The 24305-nt window shown below is 39.4% G+C and overlaps 2 protein-coding genes across 2 annotated transcripts in view; one reads left to right on the forward strand and one right to left on the reverse strand.

The window, feature by feature from the left end:
* Positions 1-24305, forward strand: part of FBXL13 (F-box and leucine rich repeat protein 13) — a 337895-nt gene that overhangs the window by 193848 nt on the left and 119742 nt on the right. The window contains exon 7 of the mRNA XM_035021381.1: positions 20931-20983. Within this exon, the coding sequence (XP_034877272.1) occupies positions 20931-20983 (53 nt within the window). The remainder of the gene's footprint in view (positions 1-20930; positions 20984-24305) is intronic.
* On the reverse strand, positions 3283-19080 carry LRRC17 (leucine rich repeat containing 17). Its single transcript, XM_035020421.1, has 4 exons — positions 18988-19080; positions 17463-18371; positions 8489-8644; positions 3283-4092 (listed from the first exon to the last, which is right to left on the reverse strand). Exons 2-4 carry the CDS (start codon positions 18232-18234, stop codon positions 3695-3697), a joined length of 1326 nt encoding a protein of 441 aa, XP_034876312.1. The 5' UTR covers positions 18235-18371; positions 18988-19080; the 3' UTR covers positions 3283-3694.

The following is a 24305-nucleotide window of genomic DNA, read 5'->3' on the forward strand; positions in this document are numbered from 1 at the left end:
AAGAAGAAGAAGGTAGCGGGAGGGGAAGAATGAAGCGGGGGAAATCGGAGGGGTAGATGAACCATGAGAGATGATGGACTCTGAAAAACAAACAGGGTTCTAGAGGGGAGGGGGGTGGGAGGATGGGTTAGCCTGGTGGTGGGTATTGAGGAGGGCACACTCTGCATGGAGCACTGGGTGTTATGCACAAACAATGAATCATGGAACACTTCATCTAAAACTAATGATGTAATGTATGGGGATTAACATAAGAATAAATAAATAAATAAATAAATAAGAAAAGAATGAAAAATACTCCATTAGCTGTATATACCCATTTTGTTTATCTGTTCACTCATCAGTGGACTTTTAGCTGTTGTGAAATAATGCTGCTATGAACATGAGTGTTCAAACATCAACTTTGATTTTTATTGATTCTATTGTTTTTCTATTTTCTATTTTATCCCCACTCCAATCTTTATTAACCTGCTTGCATTGGATTTTCTTGCTCATCTTTAGTTTCATAAGGTGGAAATTTAGGTTACTGAGTCTATATTCTTTTAAAATGTTGACATTTACAGCTATAACTTGTCCTAGATTTCTTTTTTTTATCTGTTTCCACATAAATACCTTTCCTGATGCCTAGACACAAAGTCCACTGGGAAGTTTGGGATGGAGAGGAAATGGGCAACATGAAGTTGCAACTTGTGTAGAGAATACAGAGAGGGCCAAACAATAAACAATTCTGTACTATGCAATGGCATATGTTCTTTACATCAGATAATGATATATCTTATATATGTAATATATATCTCATACATTGTATCATAGATAGATAGATTGATTGATTGATTGATCTTAGGTAGTTATTAGTCCAAGATAGCCAAAAATACTGCCTTAAGTTTTTTGATATTTTGTGGTTTACTTAAAAATATTTAATATTTATCTGGGGCACCTGGGTAGCTCAGTCAGTTAAGTGACTGACTCTTGATTTCGGCTCACGTCATGATCTCAGGGTTGTGAGATCAAGCCCCGTGTTGTGCTCCGTGCTGGGTGTGGAGCCTGCTTAAGATTCTCTCTCTCCTTCTCCCTCTGTCCTCCCACCTCCTCTCGCTCTAAAAAAATTAAAAAAAATAAATTCACATTTATCTAGAAGTGTAATTCTGTATTTCTTAGTACAAAAGTCTTTATCACAGAAAAGATTAAACATGCAAGCCTGAGTAGACCTTGGCTTTCTAAGGAAGTAAATGTACTACCTATCTCATCTTTATGATATTTTAATTTGCTAAAGATTATTTAATGAAATCAGTTTTAATTCCAGCTACCCTGAGTATGTCAAAGATAAAAACCCAATCTCAGTGATGTTTCAGCTTTTCAATTTTTTCTCCCAGCTAAGGTCAGTCAATCTATTGGTGTGTCTAGAATTACACACTTTTTTGGCAAGAAGTTTGACTTTCTGATTGCTACACTGAAGGTAAATATTGGCTAATCATTTGAGCTATTTGGCTGAATGACCACAAGAGTTATACAAAATCCTTGTCTGCAAAAACCTTAGAATAAAATTAACTTTAAACTGTTATCTTAAAATGTTTAAAAGGTAGCTGAGGGCAGGGGAGAAAAATGCTTGCTATAATATTGTGACAAGTGTGCAGAGTATATACTAAAACACTTCAGCAAACATTTGTTGCGGGGACACAAGTGATTTCTAAGTTCAGGAGTTGTGTTGTGCTTTAGTAAAATAGATATATTGGGGATGAGAAGCTCCACTTGGCTGAAATTTTTCTCCACTCACTCAGTGACTGGCAAGATGAGCAGTTCAGAAGAAGCTTTGACGTGTGACTACCCCTGTAGTTACATGTTTATGTTTCTAGAATTTATAAGATATAATATTGAAATGTTTTGAACAGAATTATGAAGTAATTTGCCAGTCTCCCTGCCCCATTCGTGTTGTTCTTATTCACTCTAGTATTTACACTGATTTGTTAGTCACAGATTACATTTTCCCCTCCACTCACCAACACCCTCCCCGCCCACCTCTTGAAGAGAGGAGCCTCGACGTCTCATCGAATTTAGGCAAGTAGATTTTCAGTACTGATTTGCTTCTATTTGCCAGAGTAGGAGAAACGGATTCCTCAGAAACAGACATTAATTGATCTTGGGTGTAAGCCCCAGAGGATGAATGGTTAGTAAATGAAAAATCTGAACTGCTTAATGTTAAGTATCTTTCCCAAATAACCAGGCTAGGTCAGAGATGACTCAGACTTAGGACTCAAGAGACCTCAGCTTGCAGTGAATCTTATTTACTTCAGAAAAATCAGGGAATTTGAGGACTAATAGGAAAGTTAAAACAAACAGAACAAAACAGAACTTGAGTATTTATCCAAATATTACTTGAGTATTGGATAAATAATTGTTACATTTAAACATGTATGTTCAAATATGTAGATCTCAGGATTATCATATTTTTGACTGCCACAAAATATACTTATTTTTTAAATCTCCTGACCTTCATCATCTATTGAACAGAAGAAAGGTCCAAAGACAATTTATTCAACTCTCAAGAAATCGGCAGGAGACGAGGTACCTAAATGTTCAATTCATCATTGATCAACTCTGTTTTCCTGAAAAGTATAAACCCTGATACAGAGAAGGGGCAAATCCTAAGCTTTAAAAAATGTACTTCAATTTTGGTCCTGGGAGATATTAGCAACTCTAACTTATTTTTTAATAGTATGGATCAATTTCTATTGCAATGTGTTTCAGAGCTTTATTTCCAAATAGATCTGGAAGATGACACTGAATATAAAAATCAACCTCTTTACTCGGTTGCTTTTGAGATCACTGCCTCCTGCTGGCTTCTGCCTCATCCCCAGTCCTGACCCTGAATTCTAACTTCATCCTTTGCTTTATGCTTGACATATTGAAGAGCTCAGGCCCTTCCCACTGGCAGGTGGCTTTCTAGTCTGAACTCTGTTCAAAACTCAGTGCTATTTCCACATTCTCTAGAGTTTATACCTCTTCGTTGCTCATGTTTCATAATGTTTCACCCATCTACAAATTCTTCGGAGTCCCATCTTCTGACCAGTCTCCAATACAATTTCCAGATTCTCTATTTATTTGCTTGTGACAATTCTCCTTCAGGTCTATCTTGACAGTTGTTTGCAAGAATCAGCGAAGAGTACTTGAGAATTTGAGAATACCAGGACCTCATTTTGGAATGCACAGGAGTCTGAAATGGGATTTTATTCTATGTATAAGCTGACTTACTGAAAAAAAAAAAAAAGTGGGAAGGGCGGAGGGAGAGAATGATATTTTATATTTATTAAGCGTTCATATATTTTCATTTTGATCCTTAGGCATGCACCAGCAGCTATCACAAGGCATATAAAAATGAACAAAGGTTTTTTTTTTATTTTCAAAAAGCAGTAAAAACATTTATACAGGACATTATGAAATTCCAATGTCATCATTAGGACCCAAATCCTGCAGTTGACCAGTGAGGAATCATCACTAAAGGCCGGTCTGCAACAGGCAGGAAAGCAGGATGAAAGTATTCCCTTGAGTGCTAGAATTCTCACAATACTACTACTACTAATTAAGGGACCCTTCCTTTAGCTGGATAACCCTGCATCAATAGGCAACATGTTAATCCCAACGTAAACGTGGTTTTCTGACATCGGTCTAGCAAACACAAAACCTGAGAACAATTTCTCAGTTATCCCACTATAGTGATTCTTACACTTTGCTTCTTTGCTGTGTGATCCCTGTGTATTCTTTCCCATTCCTCATCTTCCGTATCCTGGTCAAATGTTTCAGGGTATGCTGGTAATTTGTCTTTGGGGCATTCTTCGAAGTAAGTGCGAATGTATTTTCCCACAAACCACCCTTTGTATTCTTCAGGCATTTTGCATTCCAGGCCGGTATAGTGGACATTGTAGTGATGCTTTAACCAGTAGTAGAGGTAGTGGATATTGTAGTCACATCTCCAAGGGTTATCTCGGAGCCACAAGAGTTTCAAAAAATACAAGTCTTCTAATACTCCATAGTCAAAGTTTTGTAGACTGTTGTTGGATAAATCTAACTCTTCTAAATGTGTGAGTCCTAAAAAAGCAGCTAGAAACAGAAAATATTTATTAACGCAATGAATAGCTGGGTCACATCCAACTGTAGGGCGTATTATCAGGACAAATACAAAAAAAATAAGAGACTTAATTCTCCTGGTTGAAAAATAAAGAAAAGAGATTGCCTTCCTCTCCTTTTTCGCAGAGCGTTTACTTGAGAAAACTTATAATTTTAAGTACTTTATACTCTCTGAAATGCATACATATCCTTTACAAGATTGACTAGGGCTTCTGTCAACTTTGAGAGCCAGGAAGGTCTTTCCCAAGGACTTGAGAACCATCTCTTTTGAAATGTAAACATCAAGGGAGATAGCAGTCCTATCTTCCAGTTTCTGTGGGACCCAAGGGGCCTTGCTCCTAGTTGCAAAACCATCTCTTCATATAAAGATGGAGTTTGTTTTTCTCTGGATAAAGCCAATTGGTCACCTCAATTACCAGATCAAGTTAGGATGCACCATGTATGACAAATAATGCTGTCGAGTCCTTTCACTTAAGGACTAGTTATTTACCCTGAAAACATGCATGTATTGCGTTGTCTGCTTGGCTATATAAAAGAGTAAGATTTCTGTCTTTGCAATCTCTTAGAAGATTTCCTGTGATGTGCATCACATTCTGGTTTAATGCTTATTCAATAATAAAAGCGTTTTTTTTTTTTTTTTTCTTTCCCTCTACTACCTTTGTGGAGAGAATTTCTGTGTTGGGAAATTTTGGTTTTAATTAAATTTTCCTAACAGTATACATGTCTAAATGCAAAATTCTGAAGTGTGTTTTTACTCACACAAAGCTTTTTCCTGGATTTAATTGACTAGAATACAATATTTTATTTGAAAAATCAGTTTTATGTTAGCTTTCTAAAAAATGTTTTCTGGGCTCAAGTGCATTTTTTAAATACTCATTGCAAAGATGCCATCAAAAAAAGCATGAATTAGGAAAATATTTCAAATGTAAGACATAAGTGCATAAACAATGAAAGAATGTGTATGGTGATGATCTGACAGTTCCTGGGATATCAGCAAACTCAAAATGCTGCGAAAACAGCCCTTTCTCTGTTTAGGGGGAGGGAACTATATTCCTGTAGAGTCCAAAATGAAACAATTTTAATCAACATTTTGAAAACCTCTGGTTGTGTTTTGGCAAGCTATGGTAGCTGTCAGCTTTGAATCCATATGTATTTAATTCTGCTGGAGGGTCGGTAATTAACAAATATCAAACATATAACACAAAAATAAGACAACAAAAACCTCTTTTTTTTTCCCCCTCCAGGAATAAAAAAAGAAATCTAAACCTAGATTATCCCTATTTCAGTTGATGTGGACTAAACCTGGAACTTATTGGTCAACCTTGATTTCAAATATTTTGTTTCTATTTCAAGCATTTTCTCATTACTGTTTTAAAATACTCGGGGCATACAATAATGCCTTTATTTTGAATTTGGAAAATGTGCTCTAATACCAATACCATGAACCATCTTCATATCATTTGCTTTCAGACAAAACTCGTAATTTCCCCTAAAAAGAATTCTTTCTATTTTGCTGCAAAAGCAATGGCCTGGGTAGGAGAGTTGGGATCAGGCAGGCGGCTGGGGAGGAGCAAAAGGTCAGCCCGTGTAATAACAGTTCTGAAGACACTGCATTTTTTCCCCTACTTGCTAACATTCTGTGAACCAACCATCTCACAATCTCCTTTCCTCAAAACAAGTCAGCCCTTCAGACTGAAAGAATGTGAAAACATTCCTCGATTTTATTTTGCAAGCACTATAGTTTTTACTTAAACCCTATGTATTCAAGCATTTGGGAAAGGTGGATTTCATTTGTTTCTTAAAGGAGCTAAAACCCCTAACAGGGTGTCTTCTTTCTCTCTTCTGCTGGAAAGTCTGGCATTTCATGAGATTGTTATTTCATGCCTTTTAAAACCAGTAAATCTCATTGCGTTTGTGTACCTACCAGCATAAGTATTTACTTAAGTCTACTTTGGCTCTGTTTCATCTCATCAGTCCTGAAATATAGAAGGACTTTAATCTTAGTGGTATTTTTTTTTTAATTAAATAGGCTCCCTGCCCAACATGGGGCTTGAGCTCACAACACTGACATTGAGTGGCACAGTCTACTTGACTGAGCCAGCCAGGCGCCCTGAAGGTCTTTTATTTTTAAAACCTCTTTAGGTCATTTTGACTTGTTGAAGAGCTGAGATACTTTTTGTTCCAGGAAAGTGGTTGACGTTCGGTAGGTGCTCAACATATATTTGTTAATGTAGAAAATACTTTCCCGGGACTGAATTGAGAAAAAAAAAGAACAAGAGTTCATCTTGTGTGTCAGCAAGGAAAACACACCAGGTAAACGAGTTTGAGAGGCCTTCAGGAGATCTCAAGGATGGTAAAGGAATCCTTGCAATTATGGGAATTTCATAACTGATGAGGGAAAAACATCACTAGAAATAAACCCATTTTGCACTATTATCTATCTTTGCATTGTTTTCTCATTTCTCTCTAGTTTTCTTTACAGACTGTGCTTCCATACAATGAAGATATTGTTGTACCATTATTCACTACTTTAATAAATTTAACTTAGGCCATAGAATAACAAACATTTTAGTCTCTTTTAGACGTAACTCTAAAACTCAATTGCATGGATACTTTTGATGGGTGTAAGCCCAGGGCCCCGGGACAAGGCATGCTTGTCTTGCAACTCTTTGGTTCTCATGCAGCAAGAGAGGAGGGTCTCCGCTTCCAGACTCTTTACACTGTGGCCCAGCTTTGTGGAGACTGGCTACCAGTGACTGACCGCCACACTAACATGATGATTGCTTCAGCTGGGAGAAGGACGTCTCTGTTGTATTCTTACTCACTGTGAAATGAAAATTGCTTTTGACCTCACAACTTAAAGATACCCCCAGGTCTACGTCATCTATACAGGCTAAGGTGTTAAGTGTAGCATGGTGGTGTTATTGTGGGAAAATTTTAAATGATCATTTCTTAATATTTTAAGAAGATGTTACTAACACTAAAATACGCCTTTGTAGCTCCAGAACATTCGTTCTCAATTTTCACTTTCTACAATGTTAAAATCCTACTGTTCTATTAATGGTATTAAATTACCAGTAAGAAAAGCAGAAGTAACAATTGAACTGAAAATATTTATGATATTAACACTGAATTATTAATAATATTAAAATAATTTTTATAGATAGGATTTTTCAAATTGAAGTAGCACTATGAAAGTATGTATGTTACAAATCTGATCAAAATTGCAGTAATTCTCAGTTCTTTCCAAATCCAGTGTGCTTATAGAACGTACCATCCTCATTTTTGCCAGAGGCTTTGCTTCTTATTAGCAAATGGGGAGGAGATTTGAAGGATGGGAAAGAGAATTAATCTGGATCTAGGATTAGATAAAATACATCTGGCTCTGGCTTGAGCACATTTTATCTTAATTTATGAGCTTGGTGCTTAGCAGAAAATTTTTCAAGTTTATTTTAATTTTTTTTTTAAGTTTTTAAAATTCTTTTTTAAAGATTTTTTTATTTATTCACTTGAGAGAAAGAGAGTGAGAGAACATGAGTAGGGGAAGGGGCAGAGGGAGAAGCAGACTCCCCCTGAGCAGGGAGTCTGATGCAGGGCTCCATCCAGGGACCCAGGGACCTGAGCCGAAGGTAGACCTTTTTTAAAGTTTTATTTATTTTTTTAGTAATCTTTACACCCAATGTGGGGCTCAAACTCACGATCTGAGATCAAGAGTTGCACACTCCACTGACTGAGCCAGCCAGGCACCCCGCAAGTTTATTTATTTTTTAAAGATTTTATTTGTTCATTTGAGACAGAGAGAAAGCATGAGCAGCTGGGGGGCAGGGAAAGGGGCAGGGGGAGAGGGAGAAGCAGGCTCTCTGCTGAGCCTGGAGCCGGACCCGGGGCTCAGTCCCAGGACCCTGGGATCATGACCTGAGGCGAAGGCTGACACTTAACCGACTAAGCCACCCAGGTGCCCCATCCCCTCAAGTTTACTTTAAGCAAGTCGTTAAAGTCTTGCCTTAAACAAGTTGGGACTTAATGGATAGCAAAGAAAATACCAAATCTAAATTTCCCTTTAAAAATCACTATCTGTTTAACATATTACTGACCACATATTCTTCTTTTTAAAATCTATTCTACAAAAAACACTTTTATTTGGACCAACTGAATAACTGTTGCTTGGTAATATATAATATTATAACCTTCATAAAGCAACATTTTGGTAAATATTTCTCTGAGCGCCAAACAAGTTCTAATTTAGGCAGCATGTTTAATTTAACCTTTTTATTATTTAGTTTTTGCATTTACCACAAATGTTGTCATAAGGAAAAAAAAATCAAAGAATTCCCATCACCCATTTAAAGGGCTATTCTGAGGAACTTACCAGGATCTATGAATTCAATGCCATTGCTGCTGAGGTTTAATTTTTTTAGCTCATGAACATCTTCAAACTCCTTGGGTCGAAGTTGGTTGATTTTATTGTATGACAAGTCAAGTTTAACAATATCTGGAGGGATGTTGTTTGGAACTTTCTTCAGCTCTGAAAAATTAATAACATTCCGGTTATCGAGGTTTCCCCTCACCCCATATTCTCTGTCACTCTTCCACCTGTGGTTGAAGAGTCGGCTCTTAAAGGGGAATGGAATTATCTAAAGCCAAAGAACACTGGTATGAACAAGACTTAAAATGTGCTAACCCCACCAAGGCCCTGTGGACCAGGTGCATCACACGCAGAGGAACGGGTATCACTCCTTGCTGAGCTATTCAGAGAAGTGTCCTTGAGGTGGCGGCAAGAAATCAAGAGGACAGCAGGCATCAGGTGAGGCAGTGGGGCTCCCTCCTGGCTGTCTGTTAGAAGCACCTGGGAAGCTTTAGAAAAAAAAAAAGAAAGCTAAAAGGAAATGAAGCCAATCACATCACTCTATGTGTGTCCCCTCCCAATCCCTTCCCACCTGCTCTAGGAGTTTTCACTATTAACTATTGCCTCTCTGTTGTATTTTCATTTCATCCCTCTCTTTCGATTCCTTCTGCCAACAAAAAAGCGCAGTTCTCTCCACCCTAAAAAGAGAACAAAAAGCTTTTGACCTTGATGGCCCTCAAGCTGCTCTCCTATTGCTCCTTTCCTTGCTAAAATTTGAGAAAAGTGTTGTCTTGACTTGTTGCCTCTGCTTCCGCATCACCACATATTCCCTGAATCCTTGTGATTTAGTTTATACTCCACCACTCCTAGATGCCTGGATTCCTCAGGAACAACAATAACAGTATTATTGTTATTATTATTATAGAAAAAGCCTCTGGAAAAAGAGTCCAGGTTCTTTTTCACAGGTGAACAGGAAATCAGGGCTCACCTAATTTGTCTTTACTATTTGTTTCTCTTTAAATCATGCTTTTAAAAATATATAGTGTTTATGTTATATTTTAGTGTAGTATTTGTACTTTAGCAAAATATTCTAAGGTTTTATTTAATTTTAAGTAAAGCAAGTGAAAACTTTGAAGAGACACATACCTGTTTCCACAAAAGAAAACGAGAAGCAGTAAAATGTCCAGATTAATTGACATCTGAGAAATAGCGTGGCCCAAAGGCTTTCTGAATAAAATTTGTTGAACTGGGTACAGTAAAATAAGCTTATAATAGGTGGTATCCATTTATCCATAATGCCCTTTTTGGTACAGAATAATTGAATTGCTGATAATTTTTTCAAAATAGTAAAAAAAAAAAACCACCCAAAAAAACCCCACTTTAGTATTTAGAACTTATCCCATAATATATTTACTTTCATAAAGACTCAGGCTTGTTTTTTCCCTCTTTTAATACACAGAATCCATGGTCTTAAATGGAATGGCATTGGTAGTTCGTTCTTTAGTATCCTCATTATTGCTAAATTTGCTTTTTCTTCTTGATGGGATCTCAGTATCTTGATATCTATGTGCAGGAACTGTTCTAGGTGTTCTAACAAGTATTAAATGACAAGAACACTATGGACTAAGTATTATTATTATTCTCATTTTACAGATGAGGAAACTGAGGCACAATTTTCCCATAGTCATAGCCCTAGGATTTAAACACACATGCTAGCTTCAGAATATATACTTCTATCCACTATGCTCTGCTGCCTGTTCCTGGGAACTTTCTGCCCCATTTATGCTGTTCTATCTGCCCTAGAATTCTCAAGACTGGCAAAGGCTAAAGTTGGAATGGGAGAACAACTGAGATGGAGTCAATATATTGGGGTGGCCATGAGACCTTCCTAGCTCTATATTTACAATGACATCTCCCAGTTTTCAATTGGGCATTAACATTAATACTACCTTTACCTGCTTTTCCTCAATTGGTAAGTCCTCACCATCAGACATAGTATACATTTTACAGATTGCTTTCATTTTTGTACCTTCCCCACCATAGAAGCTTCATGGTGGAGGCTTAGGACAATGCCTAATACATCCTAAATAAACAATGATATGTGGCAGACAGCTTCTAAAATGGCACTCAATGTTCTTCTCTACTGATACGTATGCCCTTGTGTCAACCCCTCCCCTTGAATATGGCCTGAACCTAGTGACTTGCTTCCAACAATAGAATGCAGCAAATGTGATGGGATGTCACTTCCACAATTAGGTTACAAGAAATTGTGACTTTCATTTTGCCAGCAGACTCTCTTCTGCTGACTTTGACAAAGTAAGCTGTCATGCTGGAGAGGCCTATGTGGCCAGAAATTAAGGGTGGCCTCTGGCAAACAGCCAGCAAGGAATTCAGACCCTCAGTCCAACAACCCTTTAGGAACTGAATTCTGCCAATGGCCATATGAGCTTGGAGGAAGAGTCTTTCCCAGTTGAGCCTTCGATGAGACCATAGGTATGAGTCCTGGTCAATACACTGATTGCAGCCTTGTGAAAGATGTGGAAGCAGAGGACCTAGCTGGTCTGGTTTCCTGATCCACAGAAACTGTGAGATAATAAATGTGTGTTGTTTCAAGCCATTAAATTTTGTGGTAATTTATCATAGTCAGCAACAGATAATACATTATAAATAATAAAAGCCAATTTAAGTGTTGAGTTTAATGATTTAAGAATACTAAGGACTCTTGTAATAAAAATGATTTTAAAATAGGGAGTGATCTCATTTTTGTCCTTTGGTAAGGCATTGTTCTGTTTGACCTAGAATTTTGTCTGCCAATATATTGAAAGGTTAAAGATTTTAAGACTTGAACTTATTATAATGTTGCAACAGTGAGGTAATCCTCCCTTTATGATCATCAAGACCCTAACTGGAGAGCTATATTCTCTCTTGGGTCCTACATGTAAACAAGGAGATGGAGATCCCAGCAATAATTAAAAACCATGGAGACAACTGAGGACAGATCAAAGAAATAATTTTTTGACATTAAATGTTTGGAATAATTATTGAAAATGTCTGTGGCATTTTCTTAGGTTTCAGAAGCAGAATAGGGTTTTATTTCACAATACTCAGGATCTCACCTCTTCTTAGTTACTCAGCTGCTACCATATTGGTCTAAGCCACTATCAGCTCTTGTCTGGATTATCCCCAAAGTGTCCTAAGCCCATGTGATACAGTCAAAACATAGATCATGTCATTTTCCCAGATGGCTTCCAGTCCTCCAGACGGTAGAATCCTCCTGTTGTTCCCATCTCACTATGAATAAAAGCCCAAGTCCTCATTAAGGTCCAATAAAGCCATTAAGGACTATAGGTCTTCCTTGCCACCATAGGCAGTATCTCCTAGGTTCTGGAAAGCAGGCTGTTTATCAGGACTTGCTTGCTAAACCCACATCTGCTGGGTTGGACATGGAGTGAATGACAGAGACCTCCCAAGCAACCACTGTAGGACAAGCTGAAGTGAGTAAACCACAAATTAATGGGTAGAAAAAAATGTTTATGAGAACTCCCTGAAACCCAACTTAAGCAGTGTGACGGGCCTGTGGATGCTAGAAAGGGACTATGAATTGCAGAACCAACTTTGGCATTGTCAGCAGTAAGAATAGGGTAAAAATAGGATCCACAAGTAAAACCAGGAAATGCAACCCAAAGCCTTTACTCGTATGGCTTAGAAAAACATGGAAAAATCTTATGTGTTGTACTGATGAGTAAAAACAGTTCTTTAGTTCTTTTATCTTAAACTTGAATGAGAATTGCAAATATTGATGCTAAGTGTGTGTTTCTTTGATAAAGATTATATAAATACGAATTTCCCCAGGCCACAAGTCACATTTGGTCAATGCCCCCATTTCTAGACCAGGCACCACAGAGTTATTTGCTGCTACTTAAAATTCCTGGTGAACACTCAAAAAATACCTCATGTACTCTATTATCACCCTTGACAACCTTACCCCTCCCCAACCAAAACCTGCTGAGTTTGAGGAGTAAACTGGAAAATTTTCTCCACGTAATTTCCCATTTAGTGGGCTATCTTAGTTGTCAGCAATGTCAGAACTACTCTGAAGGCTCAGTAACAGCAGGCAAAGAGCCATAAATGACCCTGATTTTGCAAATAAAATCTTACTAATCATTGTTCAAACAAGCAGTGAAATTAACTTCAGAGACAGCTAAGAGCAATTTACCTGCATAATTCTCCCCGGCCCTAATCTTAGAAGTAAAATGAATACTTAAAAATTGTAAATTAGGGCGCCTGGGTGGCTCAGTCGTTAAGCGTCTGTCTTCGGCTCAGGTCATGATCCCAGGGTCCTGGGATCGAGCCCCACATCGGGCTCCCTGCTCTGCGGGAAGCCTGCTTCTCCCTCTCCCACTCCCCCTGCTTGTGTTCCTGCTCTCGCTATGTCTCTCTCTGTCAAATAAATAAAATCTTTAAAAAAAAAAAATGTAAATTATTCTGGTAAATGTGAAGCCAAAAGGCAGTTTTCAACTCTCACGTTCATGGATTTTTGGCAAATCCATTTACCTCAATATGGCATAAACACGCCTTTCAACTAATCTCACATTTATTCCCTTTGAGAGACTAAGTTTTGTCGGCCAAGTGCCTGTCCTCCAGTGAATAGAGCTATTATTTCTTTTTCTTGCTGTCAAACGTTTAAGGCAAAATCAGTGATCTTTGCGGTCTGTGTGGTCAAACTGGCACATATTGGGTACCCTATGCACACCATTTGATTTTCATCATCTGTCAGCCAGGAAAGGCACAACTCCTGAGTTAGGGGAATCTGTATTTGAGTTTCCTGTGTGCTTCTTGTACATGGTATTTTGTACAGAGCCTAAGAGGAGAGTCAGTACTGGGAGAAAGCAGCCAGAAAGCTTTTCTATATTTTTCTTTCTTTCTTTTTTTTTTTTTTCTCTATATTTTTCTTGGTTAATAGATGTACCTAGACTCTTGAAGGAAGAAATGACATTGCATGGCGGTCAATGGCTTGGGGACTGCCTGTGTGACTTTAGAAGGGCAACTTAGCTTCTGTTTCCTCCTTTATGAGGGTAATAATAGTGCTCTTTGAAGGTTATGAGGAGTAAATTACATAATGCATGTAAACTACCATGTCTTAGGCACACGGAGCATTTAGTTGACAGCTAATTAATACCACTGCTAGTTCTACTCTTGCTAGCATGTTTTAGGCTTCTTTAGATTCTACATAGTATCTAACATGTGGAACATAAGCAAAAGTATTACTACACTTTGGCAGGGATTCTTCATATTTGACATTTGGTATCTATTTATAGAATGGAATAAGGAAAATGACAGTAAATTAAATTCAGATTGTCATACTTGAATTCTAGCCATGATTTTTTATTTATTTATTTATTTATTTATTTATTTATTTATTTATTTATTCATGAGAGACAGAGAGAGAGAGAGAGAAGCAGGCTCCCAAGGAGCAGGGAGCCCGATGTGGGACTCGATCCCAGGACCCTGGGATCATGACCTGAGCTGAAGGCAGACGCTTAACTATCTGAGCCACCCAGGCGCCCTCTAGCCATGATTTTTAATTCTATGTATTTTTATTTTTAAAGGTTGCTTAAATTATTGCTTTTTTCTTTTTTTTTTAAAGATTTATTTATTTATTTGAGAGAGAGTACATGAGAGGGGGGAGGGTCAGAGGGAGAAGCAGACTCCCTGCCGAGCAGGGAGCCCGACGCGGGACTCGATCCCGGGACTCCAGGATCATGACCTGAGCTGAAGGCAGTCGCTTAACCAACTAAGCCACCCAGGCGCCCCAAATTATTGCTTTTGCAAGAACAAAGAAAGCTCAGTTATTATCATCCGTCTAAAGCACATGGCCCTGTGCCAGGAAGTACCTGGGAGTACAGGAGGTTTAAGAGACAACACCATTGCCTTTAAACTTATGGGAATCAACAATCCCCCATGATGAAAAACAAACAATCAACTGAATCAATAGATTTATATCAACCATAGTGAAAGCAATTTATATTGATATTAAAAGACAAAACTACCCTTTATTTTGTAATCTAAAAGGTCTATGCTCTGATTTATGTAGTCATTAATGTCTGGAGGAACTTGAGTTGTCCTTACATGGATGAGCCAGTATTATTATATATATAAAGTGTGTATGCCATGAAACTTTACATTGTTTCCAGCAAATAATATGTGTATTTTAAAACAAGGGGCACTGTCTGCATCCCAAATTTATGGGGCATATCTGGAAGGCTGTGTTTAGACAACAATAAGTTGAGGAAAGAAAAAAATAAAAAATGTATCTGTTTTTATAAGTTGACATTTGCCAAAAGAAAATGGGACAAAAATATCATGGAAAATAAGACAAAGGCAGAAATAGGCTCATTGTGGAGGGAAATAGACCAAGAGCAGTAAAGCAGTAAAAATGGAAGCTATTTCCCTTCACGTTATTTTGTTGTTGTTGTTTTAATTTTTTTTAAAGTAGGCTCCACACCCAGCAGGGAGCCCAACACGGGGCTTGAACTCACAACCCAGGACTTGAATTCACAACCCTAAGATCGAGAGTCAGTGCCTAACCGACTGAGCCGCCCAGGTGCCTGCACGTTATCTATTCTTAAATTATAGTGTAATCTAGCTGTAGAAGTCTTCAATTTTGTGTTGATGGCATTTTTCTCAGATAATCAATGAACCTAACTATACATATTTTCTCTTTATCACCTATTGTAGCAAGTGCAAATTAACTTTAGCTTGAAGGGAGAGCCTCAGCTATATCAAGTAATTTTTTCTTTTTTTTTTTTTTAAGATTTTATTTATTTATTTGACAGAAAGAGATACAGCAAAGAGAAGGAACACAAGCAGGGGGAGTGGGAGAGGGAGAAGCAGGCTTCCTGCCGAGCGGGGAGCCTGATGTGGGGCTTGATCCCAGGGCCCCGGGATCACGACCTGAGCTGAAGGCAGACGCTTAACGACTGAGCCACCCAGACGCTCCTATCAAGTAATTTTTCTAACCCAAGTCTAGGATTAGCAACTCTGGTATTAATTTTTTTTAATTAAGTTTTTAATCTAAGCATCACAAAGGCACTCCTAGTAACACATGCTTTTCAGCATGGAATATTAAGTACTCACTGTAACAACATCAGGGAAATTCTAACCCAATCTGGCTGCAGAGAAACAGCATACACTGACTTTTCTGGAATTCTTTATGCTTCCATTGTTGAGGCAGCTTTTTGTTTCAACATGATCAGATTAAGGAAGACGGCAGGATCAGGCAGACCAAGGTTCGAATCTTTGCTTTGCTGCTTACCTGCGAAACCTCAACCAAATGACTGAACCTCCCTAAGCTTCATTTTTCCCAACTGTAAATGGGGATCCTACTACTTTCCTGGAAGCTGTGGACAGCATGTGTGTGGAGTACCTGGAGAACAGTAGGTGTTCAATGAGTGAGCACTTTCTCTCAAACTCAGAGGATCCTGGAATGGCATCTCCCTGGTTATGATGCCGTAATTGTTCTCCTATGGCAGCAGATGATACACATTTCACAGGGTGTTGTAGCAAGCACCCCTTTCCATGTCCCAAGGCCTTGGTGTGCTCTAACAAGGTGCCCCTCTGGAGTCTGAGAAGGAGGGCAAGGCTTGAGCACTTCTTTGCTGATAAATGAACAGATTTTCTCCTGGTTCAGGTTGCCTGCTTCTTCAGCGTCAACAAATTCCTGCCTGTGGTTCCCCTGAAAGGAGCCTGAGTTTCTGTGTTGCTCTTAACCTTCTCTTTTTGTTCTTAAAGAAACAAAACAAAGCAAAACCTCCTAAACTAAATGGAAGGAACGACACCATGTTCTGATATGACCCTAACCCAATGACATCTAGCTTTAGTTGAATAGTATGAATAAGTCATTAATCCATGCCAGAAATGAAACAGACACTGTCCGGGGCACCTGGGTGGCTGTCGTTAAGCGTCTGCCTTCAGCTCAGGCCCTGTTCCCAGGGTCCTGGATTGAGCCCCGTGTCGGGCTCCCTGCTCAGTGGGGAGCCTGCTTCTCCCTCTCCCACTCCCCCTGTTTGTGTTCCCTCTCTTGCTATATCTCTCTGTCAAATAAATAAAATCTTAAAAAAAATAAAAAAGAAAGAAAGAAAGAAACAGACACTGTCCTATGGCAGGTTATCCTAGGGTAGATTAGCAGTTCCCAGATCATACTTCAAGAACATCTACACTAACCTGTCAAGAGCATTACTAAAATTTCCCATTTTCTTATTTTGTGAATTAATCCTGCATGTGCAGACCCTGCTCAGTATCAGACCAAGACTGTGGGCTGTAAAACTCAGCAATGATTTTTTTAGGAAGTAGGTAATATTCTGGAAAGATTTCCTTAGCCTCAGTTTTCTTGGATTAACTACTTTCAACTTAGTTCTTTCAATATTTTTAGGTTTTAATTTGGGAACAATGAAGATACAGGATATTAGCAAGCGTTTATTAAAACCTTGAGACCAGATTCTTAGAAGTACGGACACGAGGTCACTACATCCCACTTGGCCTCCCTCTCACAGTGCTCGTGCCTGTCCTCTTCCACACGTGATTTCCCTTGAGGTAATTGTCCCACAGATGCACGCCGTGTTTTTGCTTTAAGTCACATTAGGTAGACAGCATTTGGACTTGTTTTTTATACCCAATTGTTTACCTAAATTATATGACATTGTGATTTAAGATAAAGGGGATTCTTGACAGCCACAGCCTCTGATTAGCAAGAGTAGGACCCAACTGGCTGCCCTTCCTGAGCACAGCTCCTATCCTCCTCTACTGTCCCCCCAAATCACCAACCACGTTGAGTCTGAACCCTAGAAAAGCTTGGAGTAAATTCCACTGTCATTGGGGAAAGACCTCTGGTGGAACTGACACCAGGAATCCCAAGGCATGGTGGAGTGGAGGGAGGGTCTAAGATTCAAAGAGCATTTTTGATCATCCACGAAAAGGGAAAACTAAGAAGCTTACAAACCTTTCCGTTTGCAGTCCAGCGTTTGTATGGGAAACACGTAATTGTAGCAAAGAGAGGTGTCCACCTCGGGCTTGATGACAGGGGGTCTCCCGGACACTTGGGGTCTCGGGTCTAACTGTTCGCTTTCTTCTTCATTGCATAACTGTTCAGATTTTATCTGCCGCAGTTTTGTGTTTTTCAGTTCGTGGGGGCTTTCACACTTGGCGTAGTTCCCCAAATTCCGGTTTCTTGGAATCCGCAACATGGAAATAAGCGTTTCCATCTCACAAGTACAGTGCCAGGGGTTGTCGTAAAGACGCAGGTAGCTCAGGAGAGGCGTATAAATGAACACTTCCTCCGTCAAGACTTTGATTTGGTTGTGCTGCAGGAGGAGAGTGGTCAGTTTATTTAAACCAAAGAAAGCCTCGCTCTCAATTTTGGAGACCTCATTCTGTTGCAGATCCAGGCTCTTGAGCCTTTTAAACCTGGAAAACATCCTGTTCTTCAATATGCGGATCTTGTTTCTTGCTAACAACATGTGCAGCAAATCCTGAGGCCAGTCAGGCAGCACGTAAACTAGTTTTCTTTCCTGGCAATCTAAGTATTTCTCGTGAAGATACGTGTAGACTTCGCAGGGGAGGCCTGGTGCGTAGCGTTTGACCGGGCTGGAGCCTCTCCGGCTCCCACCCGCCCGGCCATGATTCGCTCGGCCTCTCGGGCCCCCGGGGCTTGCCTTGCGGAGCTCAGCGGCTTCACAGAAGAAGAGCAGAATTACCACGGTAACCACGCGCATCCTGACATCCAGCTGGTCCCAATTACTTGGTGTGACAGACGGAACAATGAAAGTATTCCTCTGAAATCCAAGGTTGGGTAATCTTAACGAATGCAGTTCAGGAACGATGAGACCCAGCTGAGGTACGAGGGGAGTCTCTAGGTTGCAGGAGAAAAAAATATATGAAGAGCCATTGTGAGCATTGTGGTAATAACAGCAGCTTTAAAAAAAAAATTCATTTTCTTTATATATATATTTTATTGTAGTATAATTGACATATAACATTATGTTAGTTCCAGTTGTATAACATAATGATTGGATATTTAATAAGTTTTTTTTAAGCAAAGACATTGCAATTAATAAAGGCACATTCTGAACGGTGGTGTAGTGCACCCTCCCACTTGCCTGGTTTGGTGGCTAAACGTTTGGGCCCTGAGTTGGAATGAAGACTCTCCTAATTCCTTACGTATGTGACCTCATGGGGCACCTGGGTGGCTCAGGCAGTTAAGCGTCCGCCTTAGGCTCAGGTCATGTTCCCAGGGTCCCGGGATCCAGCCCCACATCCTGCTCCTTGCTCAGCAGGGAGTCCGCTTCTCCCTCTGCCTGCAGCTACCCCCTGCTTGTACACAAACACACACACACACACACACACTTTCTCTCTCTCTCTCTGACAAATAAATAAATAAAATCTAAACAAACAAAAAAACAACTATGTGACCTCAAGCTAGTTATTTAACCTCATCTTCAGTATCTGTAAAATGGGGCTGAGGATACCGTGTAGTGTTGTTGGGAGAATGAAACAGGCTCATGCGCAGAAGACACTCATCAGTGCCAGGTCCTGGGGAAGTACTCCACAGTGTTAGGGCTTAGCATCAGGAAAACTGAGACATGTAATGTATCAGCACAATTGGATTCAAGACATTAAAGGGATTCTTCTTACAGCCTTGAGACATGCAAAAAAAAAAAAAAAAAAAAGAGTAGGTCTCCAATGGCTGTCCTCCCCAGCTTATTTTTTTTCTTTCCTGGACTGTCTCCCAGTTAACCAGCCACACTGAATGTGAGATCCAGAAATGCTCAAAGTATACTGCCCTGTCCTTGTCAAGTCTTGCATATCTTGGCTCGAATGTCACCTCAGCAAAGCCTTCTCTGAGCACTCTATTTAAAGTGGCACCTTTTCCACTTGCTAGCCACTCTCCACTCCCTTTTTTATTTTTCTCCGTAGTACTTATCACCATCTGTCAAAGTAGAGATTTTACTTCTTTTGTTTACTGTCAGTCTCCCCCATCTAGGATGTGAACTGCCCAAAGGCAGGGATTTTCATCTTGTTTGTTCACCGCTGTATTTTTGGACCTGTAGAGTTTCTGACACATAACGGTTTCTTGATAAATACTTGTTGAATGCACGAATTACTTACTCTCACGTAGCTATTCTATACAAATATTAATATCATCAGTTTAGTTATTACATTGTTTTCAGAATCAGTTTATAATTAATAACATTTCTGTTGTTATTATTGTGGGGCTAAATGGTTATGAGCAGCAGATGTGTTTTCTATTCATTGTAGCAGTGTGAATGCCAGGATCACCCCCCTGCCTGGAGTCTTCCTGCTTGATGGGGGTCTCCCCCACCTCGAATGACTTCCCCCTCTTTGCCTCACGCATTTCTCCCCTTTACTGTTTTGTGTCCTCTCCCCTAGATACTTCTTTTCTGTCTCAGATTTGGAGTTTTACTTCCTGTCGGTATAGACCGGAGTGCAGACTGGGTAACGCTCTGCTATCCAGATCTTTGTGTGCATGTGTAATCTTCCCTGCGAGACCATCAGCTGTGCAGTTTCCTCTAGTCCCAGAGTTAGTCAGGCACTTGGCCATTCGGATCCTCCACTTCTCTGTCTGCAATTCATTGTAAACTGTATGTAAACCTCATTTAAACAAATCATAGGGACGCCTGGGTGGCTCAGTCGTTAAGCGTCTGCCTTCAGCTCAGGTCATGATCCCAGGGGTCCTGGGATCGAGCCCCGCATTGGCTCCCTGCTCTGTGGGAAGCCTGCTTCTCCCTCTCCCACTCCCCCTGCTTGTGTTCCCTCTCTCGCTGTCTCTCTCTCTGTCAAATAAATAAATAAGATCTTAAAAAAAGATAAATATTTTGTTAATTATTATGCATGCTGAATTATTTCTAATATCCATGCTGATGTATGAGGGGAACATGTGCTGATGTCTGTAACTTACTTTAAAATGCATAAAAAATAAGATGGATTGAAGGATAGATAGAAAGATGGATGTATAGATGCAAATACAGTGGAATATAAATAGAATCTAGGTAGCGGGTATACCATTCTTCAAGTTCAACTTTTCTGTGTTTGAAAATTTTTACAATAAAATGATAAAACAAAACCCAAAAAAGTCGTGCCACGAAAAAAAGCAGGTTGGTTTTCTTCCCAGCTAAAAGCTCTAAGTATATACTGTTTTCCAAAGTAGTATTTTCCTTCTTTCCCCTTTCTTCTGTAGTCCTCAAATGATAATAAACATGTGTATATATTTTAACTTTAAAGCCAGAAGAAATTGGTTGCTGGGAAAAGGAACCATATACTTAGAACAAATTACTTGCCAAGGGTTTTGTTTGTTTTCTAGTGAATACACTGCATTGAACGTAGGAAGGAAAATTTTAAGTTTAAACATTTGTGCTATGTGGTTTAGTGATGTTTAACTTGTTCGGTTTAGGCCTCTGTAGAAATCTGCAAGAGCTGAATGTCTCTGACTGCCCAACACTCACAGTGAGTATATGAAGCTTTAAAAATTTTACTCTTATTTATATAGATTCAGACTTGGATATTGCAGTGCCAATACAGAGATTTTGCCAAAATACATGCCTGTGTGCTCATTTAGGATCAAATGTGTAAAAAAGCAAACTATGTTAAACATTGGCAAGAAGTTTTATCCCATTTGTATAATGCTATTATTAATCCTGTAGCTATATGCCCAAGGTTGGAGTCTCTGGAAAGTGGAAACTATTCAACAATTACACAAAAATGAACTATATTTATATTTAGGGCCATGTGTGTATGAGACAGAAAAAAATTGGGTCCCAGTAAAGACAATAGGCTCATTTTAGTGGTCTTCATGGCTACCAATTGTGTGCAAATGGAGACAGAAATGAACATATTACCCTGGGCGGTTCCTTCCTGGTCCCTGTCAGGTTTTTTTACCCTGATCAGGCTTTTCTTTTACTTCCAATCTGTCTTCCCCCGTGAGCACGTACACTTTCTAAGAGGCAGATCGGATCATTTCACTGCCATTTTCCATCATTTATACACACATTCGTGTGTCATCTACATTATTCGATAAAGTCAAAGCTCTTTAACATTACTATGCCTTGGGAGACCCTCGGTGGTCTTGCCTCTGCCTCCTTTCCCAGCCTCATCTTGCTCCAATTCCTGCACACACATTAAGTTTCAGCAACCATACACTGCTACAATTTCTTTGCTGCATGAGCCAAGCTGCTCCTTGTTTGTTTTGCTTCTGCTCGGGCTGTGCTCTTTGCATGGAGTGCCCTTTTGCTTTGTCCTCAGGTGTTGCTTTCCTTTTTGTCAGGCTTTAAGGCTTACTTTAGGTACCACCTCCTTTACCAAGACATCCCTGTCCCCCAGGGCTGGGTTTGTTGTTGCTCCTCTGGGTCCCTATAACAAGTAGCCCTCATCACAGCATTTCTGCCTCCTCCACTAGCCCAAGAGGCCCAAAGGGCAGGAGCTGTGTCTTATTTTCTGTGGTAGTCCTAGCACACAGCACAGATATTGCTATAGTAAATAGTCTACAACATTAAGAAGGAATGAAATTGTATGGAGATACCGAGTAGGTAATGGAGAGCATGGCATAGAACTTGAGATTCCATCTTGGGTTGACATTTTTGTATTCTTAATTACATTACAAAAGTGAATATGATCAACCTAGAGAGAGAAAGTAGGTATGAGAAGAGAATTTAGGATTGAACCTTGGAGATTGCTGACTTTTAAAAGTAGGTAGAGGAGAAAAAATAGCAAAGAATCTTAAGAAAAAACAGTAAGAGGGGGCGCCTGGGTGGCTCAGTTGGTTAAGCATCGGCCTTTGGCTCAGGTCACGATCCCGGGGTCCTAGGATCGCGTCTTATATCAGGTTCCCCGCTCACTGGGGAGCCTGCTTCTCACTCTCCTCCCTGATCCTGCTCTCTCTTGCTATCTCTCTCTCTCTTTCTCAAATAAATAAATAAAATCTTAAATAAAGAAAAGACGAAACAGTAAGAGAAGTAGGGTGAAAACAGAAGAGCCTGATTTTGTCATGCTCTTCATTAAGCAGCAACTCTAGCATGACATCCACACCTCCCAGAGTCGTCATTCTAGTTCTTTCTTTCAAACTTCTGTTTCATTCTGTGGAATGAAACCTACTACATTAAAGATATATTTATCTTTATCTAAAAAGATATATAGGGAATTTATATGCTATAAAATATAAGTGTTAGAGGGAATTGAAAATGAATCAAGTTTCAGTTCCTGCCCTCAGGGAGCTTCAGTTCTACACTTGAATAACAGATCACAGTCTTTAAATTTGCCTCTCTAATAGGAAACAAATGCCATCTGCATTGAATTTGTGAACATCAAAGTCTTTTCCAATTTTGGAGTCTAATACTAGGCTGATAATTTTATCCAGCCACACTTTACTATTGTTTTTCCCTTTGAAGCGTAGACTGGGAGACAGGTTTACATTTAACGAGTTGAGTAACATTCATTCACAAAGCTTTGTTTCTAAGAAGCTTGCCTTATGAATATATTACATTCGGAAAGATTTGGGTGCATTGTGGACCAATTCAGAAACCATTTTGCAATGAAGATACTCAAACAGTGTTTGCATTTATGTGCTCATGCATTTGGGGGCTGAACCTTGAGCTCCTTTAAATGCTGAGCATGGGATTCGTCTGAAGTTTCTTCGATGTCCAAGCTCCTCCAGACAGGAAAATGCAGTGAATGGTTTGCTTCCTTATCTTAAAGGAAAAATGAGCTTCCTCTTTGGTACATAAAACATACTTCATCTTCCTCTTCCTGGCCCCATATTTGCATCTTCTCTGTGGCTACCTCCCCGAGGGTGTATTAGCCAGCTTCCTATCCTTTCCTTGCTCCATCTCACTTGCATTTTGGCCATTCAATAGGTGCATAATCACTTTGATATTTGGTTGGCACCATGAAACATTTTTGAAGATGGATTTCATTTATATTAAATTACAATGCCATTTATTACGATTCTTCATTCCTTCTGGGAAAGTTGTACCATATATATATATATATATTTTTTTTTTTTTTTTTTTTTTTTTTACTCTATCCACGTATACTAAATCCTGCATTTTAGTGGTGGAATGTGTAGGAAAATTGCTGGCAGCTTGAATGCAGTGGCAAGAATACAGTGCTTATTGAATCCCTGCACTTGCACTCATGCAGCGTCAGCACACAGAGCATTTCCTATAGCAGAACTGCAGGAATTTGTTATTGTATTATCCATGACTCCGAGAAATAGCTAGGAATAGAATGCTAAACATTAATGATCCTACTGAAAATAAACCTTTGCCATCCTTAGTGGTGTTGGAGGTGGCCCTATTGAACATGCAGAATTCTTTCCCAAACCATATTCCCTAGGCAAGGGACAATTTACTTCTTCCAGCAATGGCCTATTCTTTCTAGGACCGATGTGCCACAAATATTTAAAACTAGCTGACCTTGTCGGTGTTCCTGCGGAGACTCATCCACCATCATTAAATAAATAAAAACCTGCTGCTACTTACTCATACTAGAGCATTTTACAAGCAGTTACCCATACAAGAAGCAGCTCCACCACAATCAAAGCTTGCAATTCATTTGGTCTTGTAAATGTCAGTTTAGGGCTGAGGCTTGAAATGACTATTTGTTTTCCTGTCTCTCTCATGTCACAGTCGCTCTGTTTTCTTGTACCTCAGTGTCAGCTCTGGGGGAGGGCTGCTTGCATCTGGAGAGTCTCACCCACAACACCCTCAACACTGAACTTCATGTTCAAAATGTATGTACCTTTTTTTTTTCTTTTGCTTCAGACCATTTCAAG

Source organism: Mirounga leonina, unplaced genomic scaffold (genome assembly GCF_011800145.1).
Source record: "Mirounga leonina isolate KUSES-001 unplaced genomic scaffold, KU_Mleo_1.0 Mir_174, whole genome shotgun sequence".
In the NCBI taxonomy this organism is placed as follows: Eukaryota; Metazoa; Chordata; class Mammalia; order Carnivora; family Phocidae; genus Mirounga; species Mirounga leonina.

Coding starts and splice junctions, on each gene's coding strand:
- LRRC17 (XM_035020421.1), bottom strand. CDS start 18,234: ATGCGCGTGGTTACCGTGGTAATTCTGCTCTTCTTCTGTGAAGCCGCT. Junction 8,645..17,462: donor GCTGGACTGCAAACGGAAAG/GTTTGTAAGCTT, acceptor TTAATTTTTCAG/AGCTGAAGAAAGTTCCAAAC. Junction 4,093..8,488: donor CATTGAATTCATAGATCCTG/GTAAGTTCCTCA, acceptor TTCTGTTTCTAG/CTGCTTTTTTAGGACTCACA.